This window comes from Diabrotica virgifera, chromosome 4 (assembly GCF_917563875.1).
Source record: "Diabrotica virgifera virgifera chromosome 4, PGI_DIABVI_V3a".
Lineage (NCBI taxonomy): Eukaryota > Metazoa > Arthropoda > Insecta > Coleoptera > Chrysomelidae > Diabrotica > Diabrotica virgifera.
The window spans coordinates 3,498,113-3,511,246 of record NC_065446.1 but is presented as its reverse complement, the minus strand read 5'-3'; the positions used below and the strand labels follow the sequence as shown (position 1 = coordinate 3,511,246).

At 34.8% G+C, this 13,134-nt stretch overlaps 1 protein-coding gene across 2 annotated transcripts in view; it reads right to left on the bottom strand.

Moving 5' to 3' along the window:
• LOC126882882 (uncharacterized) overlaps positions 1–13,134 on the bottom strand; it is a 40,286-nt gene that overhangs the window by 24,978 nt on the left and 2,174 nt on the right. For both annotated transcript variants that reach the window (XM_050647945.1, XM_050647944.1), the window contains exon 2: positions 6,639–6,707. In XM_050647945.1, coding sequence (XP_050503902.1) covers positions 6,639–6,707 — 69 coding nt within the window. The remainder of the gene's footprint in view (positions 1–6,638; positions 6,708–13,134) is intronic.

Below are 13,134 nucleotides of genomic sequence, written 5' to 3'. Positions count from 1 at the left end.
GGAACTCTGATGTTTCAACAGCATGAAATCGTGTTCCAGTGTCGGAACAAACCAACTGTGGTATACCATATCTTGCAAATATTGTTTTGCAGATGTTTATTACTTCCTGTGATCTCATGTTCTGAACAGGAAGTACTTCAAAAAATCTGGAATAGTTATCAGTTACGACGATATACCATTTTCCTTCAGTTTTAAAAAGGTCCATTGATATCACTTGCCATGGATAATCTGGAAATTTAGCTGGCAATAAAGGTTCATGACGGTTTGTCGAGTTTTGAATACAGATAGGACAAGATCTTACTTTGTAGCTTCTATCTCTTGAGAAATTCCTGGCCACCACATCGTTCCCAGAGCACGACGACGAGTTTTAGTTATTCCAAAATGGCCAGCGTGCAATTTTTCCAACATCATTGCCCTGAGCTCACATGGAATGATCATACGGTTTCCTCTAAGAAGGCTACCATCCACAACTGATAGTTCATGACGTACTGGGTAGTATGGTTTAACATCACCTGATAATGCAGACTTGTGAGGCCAGTCTCCCATTATGTAGTTCTTCAGTGGATTACAGGTTTGATCATTGCTTTGTGAGTTAGCAACTCGTGTTACATTCTCGTCAGATGTGTGAATACCTGCAAGAGTGACTCCATGAATGAAGGCATCGATTTCTTCTAATTCTTTGTCATCTTCTGAAGGTATGGGTTTACGAGATAAAGTATCAGCAATATATAAATTTTTCCCTGGGGTATATACAATATTGTAGTCATAACGCATCATGCGCATTCTTAACCTTTGAAGTCTTGGGGACAGATCATCGAGATGCTTAGTTTTAAATATTTGTATAAGTGGCTTGTGATCGGTCTCTATGGTATATTGTTTTCCTATCAGAAAACTCTTTAGTCGATCGCTTGCCCAGATCAGAGCTAGTGCTTCTCTTTCTATGTTTGCATAATTTTGTTCAGCTGGAGTCAAAGTCCTCGAGATGTATGCTACAGGTTTCTTATGACCACCTTCAACTTGAAGTAATACAGCTCCCAGTCCTTTGGTAGAAGCGTCACTGGATAGGATTGTAGGTTTATTTGCATCATACATTGTTAAACAAGTTGCTGATATAAGCAATTCTTTTATTTTCTGGAACGCCTCTTTTTGTGATGGGCCCCATAGAAATGCATTGCTTGGACTAACTAAACTTGTAATTGGTTGCATAATCTCACTCCTATTAGGGATAAATTTCGCTAGAAATGTTACAGTACCCATAAGGCGTTGAACTTCCTTGACATTTTTTGGTGCTTCCATGTCTACAATTGCTTTCACCTTGCCTGGATCTGGTGCTACCCCATCCTTCGACAACACAAATCCCAAGAAATCGATTTTCTGCTTACAGAATTCAGTTTTGCCCTTATTCAAGGTTATACGTGCTTTTTTGATTCTCTCGAGCACTTTTCTTAGGCGGTCATCGTGTTCCTCTTTTGTGTTTCCCCAAACCAGCACATCATCCATATGGACTAGAGTATTTTTTGCTCCTTCAAGGACTCGTGACATTCTTTTCTGGAATTCCTCTGGTGCCGATGTAATGCCGAAAGGTAATTTCTGGAATTTAAATCTTCCAAATGGGGTTAAAAGGTTGTGTAGTCTCTTGATTCTTGGGCTAAATTAAGTTGCCAGAATCCATGATTTGCATCAAGTTTGCTAAAGTATTTAGCCCCTCTAATCTCTGCAAGTTGTAGCTCTACTACGGGAATTGGGTGAAACTGACGTTTGACACTTTTATTTAATCTTGACAGATCGACACAGATACGGACCCCTTTTCCTCCTTTCTTTATGTTTACTACCATTGGGGCACACCATTCGGTCGCATGATCTACAGAAACAATGACACCATTTCTCTGCATTTCTTCCAAAGCTTCCTTTACTTGGTCTCTCAATGGAACTGGAACAGTTCTTGGTACAGAAATAGCATATGGTTCAGCATTTTCCTTTATTTCAATTTTGTATTCCCCCTCCATATTGCCTAGTCCTTGGAATAATGAGGAGTATTCTGCGACCCAATTTGTCTCAGTGCTTATAGAATAAATTCTTTTTACTAAATATAAGCCTTGGCATGCTTTCCTACTCAACAATGGGACATCAATCTCTTCAGAGGTAAATACATTTTCTGTAATTTCCCTATTTTTATATTTTAGTTTTAATTTTACTGTACCTAGTATTTTGAATCTTTCTTGCTTTTTTGCACTAAATACTTTATTCGAAGATTCATATAGAGGTAGTTCATTTATTACATTACTCAGCACTTGGACAGGTACCATTGTTACATCAGCAGCAGTATCCAGTTTGAATGTGATAGGTTCAAGCATTATCTCTTTGCAGCTTACTTGTAGTTTTTGTGTCCACACATTCCTGTCATCACTCGCTTTAGTTTCATGTACATAAGAGTTTTCGTCACTATCAGGCTCTGAATCTTGCTGAATGGCATGTACATTTTTGTTTTTGGACTTTTTATTTTTATAACACATCTTGCTGTAGTGTCCTTCATTTTTGCATGTAACACATTTAGCATTTTTTGCAGGACAGTTTGCTAATTTATCATGCCAATCATATCCACATCTAGGGCATTTTTTCGTTTTCTCACCTTTACTTGACTGTTGGCAATTTTGGGGCTTCTGTGATTTTTTGTAAGTTGATTGTTTTCTTATAGCAGAAACATTTGGTTCATTTAGGTTTTGTTTTTGACGGATCAGCTCTTCATGTTGTCTTAGACAGGTTACAGCTTTTTCGAGAGTAAGTGCAGCATCAAGTTGCAGTTTGTCACTTATGCTTGTATCTCTCATTCCGATAATCAACACTAATAAAATCATATCATTGTTTAAAGTCCCCCAATCACATGTTTTTGATAGACTATGTAAGTCAGTAATAAATTTCTCTGCAGTATCACTCCCTTGCTTATGATTTAGGAATTTGGCCCTTTCATAGATAATTATTTCTACGGGCTATAAAATAATCTTCAAATTGTTTTAATGTCTCATCATATGTAGTTGGAACTGGTGAAAATGATGAGAATATTTCTTCAGCTCTTACCCCCATATTATAAATTAACACATCAATTTGTTTTCCATCAGATGCTTTATCAAGGCCACACCCTCGTCTAAATCGTTCAAAACGGTTTTTCCATTGTGCCCAATCACTTGGATGGAAATTAAATGATTCGGGAGGTGATAAAGTGAGGTTTCTCGACGGTGATTCTTGAACTGGAGCGTTATCAGGCATTTTTTTCCCAATTGATGCTTAACTGTGCTGTTTTCGTACTTTGTATTTTTGTACTAACCAACCTCTAAATTTTTCGAGTTTTCTCATCCGTATTTTTACAAATCAGCTGCCACCATGTTTTATTCGTTCTCTGGATTAACTCTTTATAGAAGTTAAGACTAATTTTAATAGTTTTATTTTAATTAAAATACAAATGTATTGTTACAAACTTATCTGTCATTCAAACGTAATAACATCTTATAAAAGTCAATAGTCAAAAGAAACTCTTCTTCTTTTTTTATAATCTTGTTTAAGGTAGGTAATACAACATAAAGTATAAATGTTTATAGCTCAAATTTGCTTGAAACCCTTATAAACAAATTAATGTACAATTTTTTTAAGAAAATTTTAACTTCAAACGGATATAACTTTAAAACAAATGAAGACAAGGTAATTTAACAAACTTTGTTTGGAAGCATATTCATTAAACTTTAAAATGAGACCTTCTAAGGCTCATTTTCATGCGTAGAAGCCGAGTTACGATCGATAAAGATTCGAAACATATTTATTTTGCAATTTTCAATTTGCATTGTGCACTAATTTTACAATATCTTGAGTTCTAATTGTTGGATTTAAGTTTAGTAAACGTTTTTTCTTTGTTTTTCATTAACGAATAAATTTTATTTTAAACAATCTTTTTTATCTCGTTTAGTTTATGAGCCAGAGTCTTATAAACAATTTATAAACAATTAAATTGTTTATAACAATTTTTTTACCACTCAGACCGAAATCCACCCTCGAAATTCGTAATCAGCAGCCAAAAATCCATAAGAAACGGTTGAGTTTGTCCATCAGAATTGAAAAGGACACGGTGACCTTTATTTGGCGTCTAGAATAAATAGCTTTGTTTAATAATAAAAAAATTAATTTTTAGCAATGCAAATAATTAGAACCAGTATAATTTGACTTAAACTTTCAAATGCTGTCAGCAGAATTGCTATTTTATTGTTTAATCAAAAGTTATTCTCGTTCAAAAATTGCAATTTTTCGATTTTTTGAATGTTCCACCGCGTTTATCTCGAAAACTATGCATCCTAAGAAAAAACTTCTAAGAACATTTTTTGCTTAGAATTACCCAAGAAATACAAAAAAAATGTTTAATTTTGCGAAAAGTCGATGTTATGTTATACCTCAATTTCTTTGTTTATAACAATCTTATCGACATCCGGATCAACTGTTACCCAAAAAATTCGTGTTCTACGGATCAAAATACATAAAAAAGCTTGGGTAAGTCCATCTAAATAAAGGAGCCCGTAGCACCCCCTCCTGGACACAGCACTAATTTGTTTATAAGCCAAAAAATTGTTTATAATTTTAAAACATTGCTGAGGCTCCTTAAATAATCCGATTTCAATTCTGTAAAGTCCATTAGGTAGGTGGAGTGTTTCTTTATGCGCACACAAATTGACAAGTCTTTGTATGTTCTAGTTTTTGTTGTGCAAGATTTTAAAAGATTTTAATTTTTAAAAAAAAGTTTAGATTGCAAAATTATTATGCAAAATCAAGTAAGTCAATTTTAATGAAATTTAGTGGACGGCTTTAGCATATTACAAAAATTTTCTTACGAATAATAAGCGAATTAGGAAGGTTCCAAGTGTTACCTAAGTGATGGAAAAACATTGAATAAAGACAGGCTTGTTTTGCCCACTTATTTTATATTTATTGCTATTTCGCACCAAGGGTGTTAAATTAAGACATTTTTAACCAATCGTATCTGATAGAAAATTTAATTATTTTTGTTTTATTCCTATACGACTTTGTTCCAAAATAAATCGTTTTAAAGTTATAAGCAAAAAAAAAATAAAAAAAAAACGAAATTTTTTGAAATTTTTAAATATTTTATTTTTTTTTTTATTAATGTCCCGGGCATATTTGAGAAGGAGCATAAATCAATTATTATTAACGAAGTTATCACCTAACTTTACCCGCAAAAATCCGAATGCCACCTCTCACATCCACCTAAAAACAGATCCTTCCTGGTCTATAATAGTTTGCATGAATTTTAAACTATTTTTTAAGAATATCGTCCTGGATATTGTAACATAATATATAATTTTTATACACTAAATTTATTTCAAATATCTAGAACTACTTTAAGCAAAATAATCTAAAATTAGTTTCTTTCCTTCACTTATTTTGTTTCCTTATTTATATATTATAAGGTAAAATGTACCTACAGATTCTATTTTAATTTTTATTAAGAACAGGATATTAAATGCTTGAATCTTTTACTCAAATTCGCTGTTTTAAATTGACTACAAATTAAAAATATTTATTCGTCTCAAGGTCTTCTTTACTTTTATCAAGAAGCAGTAGGTAGGTAGCTACGCTTTTGAATCGTCAGAACTGCGGAAATAGGTCATTCGAATAGAGATCCAATTTGCCGTATTACAAAAATAGTCCTCGAAACTTTTTTATCGGTGGCAAAACCTTTCTGTGTTGTAAAACCTTTTATATCAATAAAACGTCATAAATTTAATAACGCTACTATATAAAATTAACGGTGCAATGCAACTTGATTGGATTTAAAATTTAATAAAATATTTATGAGCGCCTTTTCCATTTATTACAAATTTAAATAGTAGGTCTGGATCCCGCGTACCAAAAAAAGTTGATAAATAGCAAGCTGAAAATTTGTTAACAGCTTAACGGTGTCTAGTCGGACAAACTTTGATGTATGGAAACACTGGAACAGGGGAAGTTTTAATTGTAGAACAAGTTACAGGTTTCGAACGTCAGACTACGAAAACTTTCCATGTATTTTGTCGGACAGAACTTCTAATTATTTGTTACCATTTCATTAAACTCTCATGCAAAAATCAGACTGCTATTTACCGCCAATATAATTCCTGTCAGTTGAAATGTTCTACGTGTCGGACTTTAAATGTGTTGGGCATTAAAATGCCCAACATATTTGTCGAACAAACATTTTTTCTTATATTATATAAAGTTTGCTATTGGATAAACTTAAAAACAACCTGCTAGTTTCACAATCATATATTTGTCAGGATGACACGTTCCACAATTAAAATCAACTTCCGCGATTAAAAATTCCCCTGTTCCAGTGTTCCCATACATCAAAGTTTTTCCGACTAGACACCGTTAAGCCATTAACAAATTTTCAGCTTGCTAATAATTAACTTTTTAAATTATTTTAAATTCTTTTGGATACCATATTTTTGCACCATATTTTTGCAGCATAAAAGCTGTTATAAATAGATCAGACATCAAAACGTGAAAACAAATGTAAAATGCAATTTTTGTTAAATACAATTAATTGTGTCTATACAATGTATATTTGTCTCAGTTATGAAATATACTATTATTATACTCACTATTGATATATTCAATAAACTCAAATTGTCCAAAAATTTCTTCTGATTGGGCCATCAATCCATTGAAAGCTAAAACACACTCTCAGTTAAATATTTATAAATCTGTAGTGTTTTGACAATAATTGATATGTGCATCTAACCTAATTTTTCAGTAGGGCACTTTGAAAGTTTGAAAGGCCCTCCAAATTCTTGACATTTTCAAAAGGAGTTGCCAATGTGATTTTAAACTTACCACATTACCGGTGTAACGAAATTTATGTAACTGGTATTTGATCAACCATTAGGTTGGCCCGAAAGTCAAAATAGTCATGATGTGTGCCAACCTTCATCGCGGAGATGGCACTTAAAGAAGAAGAAGTTTGAGTGTCGATATAAAAATGCACATGCTTAGATGTTATATATTTAGTATCCTCCAATCCGGTATAGAACCAGCCACTCTGGTTAAAGCGATAATGAGGAAAGTCAAAGTATTTGATATGTGGATTTAAAGAATCTGAGAATATATCTGAGAATATTTTAGGTAAACAAAGTCACGAATAAAAAAGTCCTCCAAATATTTTCAAAAGAAACAGAACTGAATAATAAAAGAAAGATACGAAAGCTAAAATACCTTGGCTACGTGATCAAAAAACCTAAATACCAGCTTCTGTAGACCATCATGCAGTGAAAGATTTTAGAAAAGCTGAACGTTAGAAGGCGATGAATATTATGGCTGGCAATCTCAGAGAGTGGACTAATTGCTTGTCTAACCAGCCTTTTAGGGCAGCAGTGAATTAGGCCAGCAGTGAACAAAGTTCAATTAAGCATAGTAATCGCCAAGTTTCGAAGGTAGACGTCACCTTAAGAAGAAGAAAGCAGTAAAACCATTAGATTTCCCATGCTTTTATTCCTTTGTTCAACTTTATATATCTCTACCGATGTTCACCAACTTTTAATGCTTTCTTAAAGCGTTATGAGTCATCTTTAAAATATTCTTTGTTTTAATATTATTATTATTCCATATTGTCCATCACTCTGCAGTGGTTATTAAGAACGTTATATATTTCTGTAGCTCGCAAACTTTCTTTAACGCCTTGTCTTCTTCTACTTTGAGTAACGTGCCCAAATTTTAGGCGTTGTTAGCTTCTATGACAATTTGCCGATATTGTTCTCGATCTTGTACGGCATGTAATAGTTGATCTGCTGATAAGCCAGTCCATTGACGAAGGTTTCGGAGCCATGAATATTTCTTCCGACCAATTCCTCTTTTTCCTTCGATCTTTCCGTTAAGCATCAACTGCATCATCATCATTCTCTTTGCCTTATCCCTATGCGGGGTCGGCTTCCCTAATTGCATTTCTCCACACAATTCTATCTTGGGTCATATAAATAGTAATCCCCTTTACCAACATGTCCTGCCTAATCGTCTCCCTTCTTTGGTCTTCCTCTCCTACTCCTTCCAGGAATCTGCACTTCAGTAATTCTTCGTATTGGGTGATTAACGTCTCGACGTTGAACATGACCAAACCATCTCAACCTATTCTCTCTCATTTTGGCATCAATTGGCGCCACACCTAGGCTTCCCCTAATATACTCATTTTTAATTTTATCGTTTTTTGTCACTCCACTCATCCATCTAAACATTCTCATTTCCGCCACATGCATTCGTTGTTCCTCTTTCTTCTTCACTGCCCAACATTCAGTTCCGTACACCATAGCCGGCCTTATGGCTGTTTTATAGAATGTTCCCTTCAACTTCATTGGAATTTTCCTGTCACACAGCACACCACTCCCTTCCTTCCACTTCATCCATCCAGCCCTAATTCTACTGCATGCATCTCCATCTATTTCTCCAATACTCTGTAATACCGATCCCAGGTACTTAAAAATATTGCTTTTTACAATCAGTTCACCATCCAAAACTACCATTTTATTTGTAGTAACGTCATCTTTAAATGAGCATTCCAAATACTCTGTCTTTGTCCTACTAAGTCTTAAACCTTTTTCCTCGAGAGCTTGTCTCCATCTCCACTGTTCCAGTTTTTTTTCTAAGTCTCTTTCACTATTTCCTACTAACACGACATTATCAGCATATATTTAATACCATGTAATATTACCCTGTAATTTGGCTGTTATCTGGTCCAAAACTAATGAGAATAAATTCGGACTAAGCACCGAACCTTGGTGCAATCCAACTTTCACATGAAATTTATCAGTCTCTCCCGTAACTGTCTTAACACTAGTCGTTACTCCCTCATACATATCCCTCACAATCTTTACATGTTCACCATGGACTCCTTTCTTATTGTGTGCCCATCACAGAATATCTCGAGGAACTCTATCATATGCTTTCTCAAGATCAATGAATACCATATGAGCGTTTGTTTCTTTACTCCTGTATTTTTCCATCAACTGCCTTATAATGAACATTGCATCTGTTGTTGATCTGCCCTGCATAAAGCCAAATGTATTCTCGGATATTTCGGTCTCTTCACGTATCCGTCTATGAATTACTCTTTTCCTTATTTTCATGGTGTGGCTAAGCACTTTTTGTAGACAGGTCTTGTTTTTGTAGACAGGTAGTAGTATACTGCTTCCCCATTCGTCTGGCATTTGTCCAACTTCCATAATTCTATTAAATAAACCTGCTAGTCACCTTGTTTCTGTCTCTCCCAATGCTCTCCATACTTCCCCAGGGATATCATCTGGTCCTACCGATTTTCCTTTCTTTATTTTTTGAAGCGCTTGAGCCACTTCCTCGTTTGTTATTTTGGTAACCATTGCTGCTGCTGTCTCCGTTGACTGCACAGGCTGTCTGTCAAATTATTTATTTAATAAGCTATCAAAGTACTTTCTCCACCACTTTTTGATATACTTTTCGTGAACTAGTATTTTATTATTTTCATCTCGGATACATCTAATCTGATTAAAATCTTTTGCTTTCTTTGCTCTCTGTTTGGCTATTTTTTTTTTTTTTGAAACGTTTATTCAGCAATCTGTTAGTTATAAAAATTCTAACAATAAGCGTCTTTGGGGTTTGAAATAAAAAAGAATTGACGTTAGAGAGGTCAGTCCAATGACTGGACCTCTAGTATGGAACAAACATGACATTCCGATAATATGCTACATACAAACATACATTTTACATTTACAAACAATACATATATCTAAAATATAAACACAATTACGGTGAGGTATAAAACTTATTTATAAATAAGGTCCAGTGGATTTTTACGTTTTAGTCTGTGAGTTTGTTGACTATTATCAAGCAAGTTTATTGCCAGGGCATTTGGATGGCTTTCTAGGCGTTTTATGTACCGAACACTGCACTGAACTATCACTTCACTGATCGTAGGTACTTCTAGATCACAATAAATGTCTTTGTTTGACACGAACCATGGGGCGTCTGTTATAGAGCGTAACACATTGGATTGCAATCTTTCCATTATGGATATGTTGGATTTTGCTGCTGTACCCCATAGCTGGATCCCATAGGTCCAGACCGGTTTGAGTATTGTATTGTATACCAACAGTTTGTTACGTATAGACAACTTCGATGTTCTGCCCAGTATCCAATAATGTTTACGAAATTTTAAATTTAACTGTTGGCGCTTTTTCCATATATGTATTCTCCATGTCAAATATAGGACCCAGAACACTACCTTGAGGGACTCCAGATCGTATAGGGTAGATTTTCGATGTATCTGCTTCATGCTTGACACGGTAGTACCTTTCTTCTAAATATGATTTTAGTATAGTAAACATTGAATCAGGAACGTTCATTTTTATTTTGAAGAGCAACCCTTCATGCCAGACTTTATCAAAAGCCTGACTGACGTCAAGAAAAAGTGCAGAACAGTACTTTTTTTCTTCAAAAGTTGTATTTACTATATCAACGACTCTATGAACTTGTTCTGTTGTTGAATGCTTCTCTCTGAAGCCAAACTGGTGATCCGGAAAAAGATTATTATCAGTTATTATCTTCATTAGCCTGGTCGCTAATAGCTTCTCAAATAGTTTAGCTAGTACCGGTAAGAGACTAATAGGACGATAAGAGGTATGTTCGTGAGGTGGTTTACCATGTTTATGGATCATTATTATATCAGCAATTTTCCATTGCGTTGGTACAATTTTCAGCCTTATTGCGGCGTTGAATAGTTGTGTTATCATAATTACACCTTTATCTGGTAACTCTTTTAAGATAGTTCCTGTTATAAGGTCATAGCCAGGAGCTTTTTTGGTTTTTAATCTATATTGAATAGTATTTTTTACATCTCTTTTTGTTACTGGTTTCATTTGCTCACTTGGCTGTTGGATTGTTGCTAGACTTTCATAGATAGCCTCATCTTCTTCAGCACTGACAGAGGGCAGAGGTTGAAAAACTTCTTCAAGATATTTTCCAAATGCCTCTGCTTTTTCTTGATCTGTTCTCGACCATGAGCCATCTGGATTTCTTAATGCTGGTATGTGTTTACTGGGTTGTTTTAATTTCCTGGTTGCCTTCCAAAGTGAATAATCGGTATCTGCTGTTGGTGTTAAATTTTGAAGATAATTTTCGATGTAGGAGTTTTTGTGCTGTAGTATTGTATTTTTCAGCTGTCTTGCGGCTCTATTGTAGTTCATTTTGTCTTGATGCTGCCTTGTGTTTTGCCATATCTTTCTTAGTCTCCTCTTCTCTTTAATTTGATTTCTTATATTAATAGGATTGTTTCTTTTATTCTGTGTATCTTTACATTTTGGAGTGGCATTCCAAGCAGCTTCTTGGAGAAGTGTAGTAAATTCATATACTGCCAATTCAAGTTCATCTTTTGTTTTGAGAGAAATATTAAGGTTTATTTTTTGATGTATTTCTTCCCTAAACTCATTCCAGTCAGTTTTATGATTGTGCAGTTTTGCTGGACGTTCCTTCTCAACAAATCTTGAATTTAGCGTCGCTATTACAGGGGTATGGTCTGAAGCAATTTCATAATTTGGTACAATATTTAGATAGCCTTCTCCAAAACCTTTGCTTACAAAGAAGTCAAGACAGTCCGGAAGTCTACTAGGGTCAGTAGGCCAGTAAGTAGGTGTGTAACTAGATAAGTGTTTGAGATGTAGTTCCTGCATCACTTGAAAGAGGATTCTACCTCTACCTGGTGGAGAAAGTCGAGAGCCCCAACTCACATGTTTTGCATTATAGTCAGCACCGGCAAGAAATCTATTACCTAGTGAATTAAAATAATTAGTAAATGATTCTCTATTCGGTGGATAGTTTGGTGGAAGATATGCTGCAGATATTGCTACTTGTCCAAGCCAATCTTCTATGATAATACTTGCTGCCTGAAGGTGTGGCTCTTTTATGTTACCAAGGTGATAGTGTTTAATCCATTTTCGAATAATAACGGCTGCACCTGCTCTAGCATGCCTTTCAGCATCAGGGTGTGGTGCATTATAAATTATATATCCATAAAATTTAAGGTTGTGGTTGCTTGTTAAATGTGTCTCTGATATTAGCATTATGTCAATATTGTTTTCTAACAGGAAATATTACAATTCGTTTTTATGATTTGCTAGTCCATTTGCATTCCAGAGTCCTACCTTAAGTAATTCACCCATTTGTTTTCAGAGAGAGTGCATGTTTGAGTTCTTCTCTTAGTTCTCTGATTTCTTGTGTAAATTCATTTATGGTTTTTTGCTGTTTTTCCAAAGTTTGTTGGAGAAATAAATTTTGTTGTTGCAGGTACATGTTTTGTTGATTTAGATATGAATAGATATCATTTGTAGCTATATTTTTTGATGTAGCTTGTGCATATGTTAATCCAGTTTTTGGTTGGTTCGGGCTTGACGTAGGTCTAGGGCCAATATATTGCTGCGATGTAGATGGATAAATTGATTCGGTTTTTTGGAATTCATTTTTATTATTATTGTTGTTGGTGTTCTTTGGAAATCTTTTATTTAATAACTCAACGTAGACTTGACAGCCTTAATAATTGAGTGCCCATCACAGAATATCTCGAGGAACTCTATCATATGCTTTCTCAAGATCAATGAATACCATATGAGCGTTTGTTTCTTTACTCCTGTATTTTTCCATCAACTGCCTTATAATGAACATTGCATCTGTTGTTGATCTGCCCTGCATAAAGCCAAATGTATTCTCGGATATTTCGGTCTCTTCACGTATCCGTCTATGAATTACTCTTTTCCTTATTTTCATGGTGTGGCTAAGCAGTTTTTGTAGACAGGTCTTGTTTTTGTAGACAGGTAGTAGTATACTGCTTCTCCATTCGTCTGGCATTTGTCCAACTTCCATAATTCTATTAAATAAACCTGCTAGTCACCTTGTTTCTGTCTCTCCCAATGCTCTCCATACTTCCCCAGGGATATCATCTGATCCTACCGATTTTCCTTTCTTTATTTTTTGAAGCGCTTGAGCCACTTCCTCGTTTGTTATTTTGGTAACCATTGCTGCTGCTGTCTCCGTTGACTGCACAGGCTGTCTGTCAAATTCTTTATTTAATAAGCTATCAAAGTACTT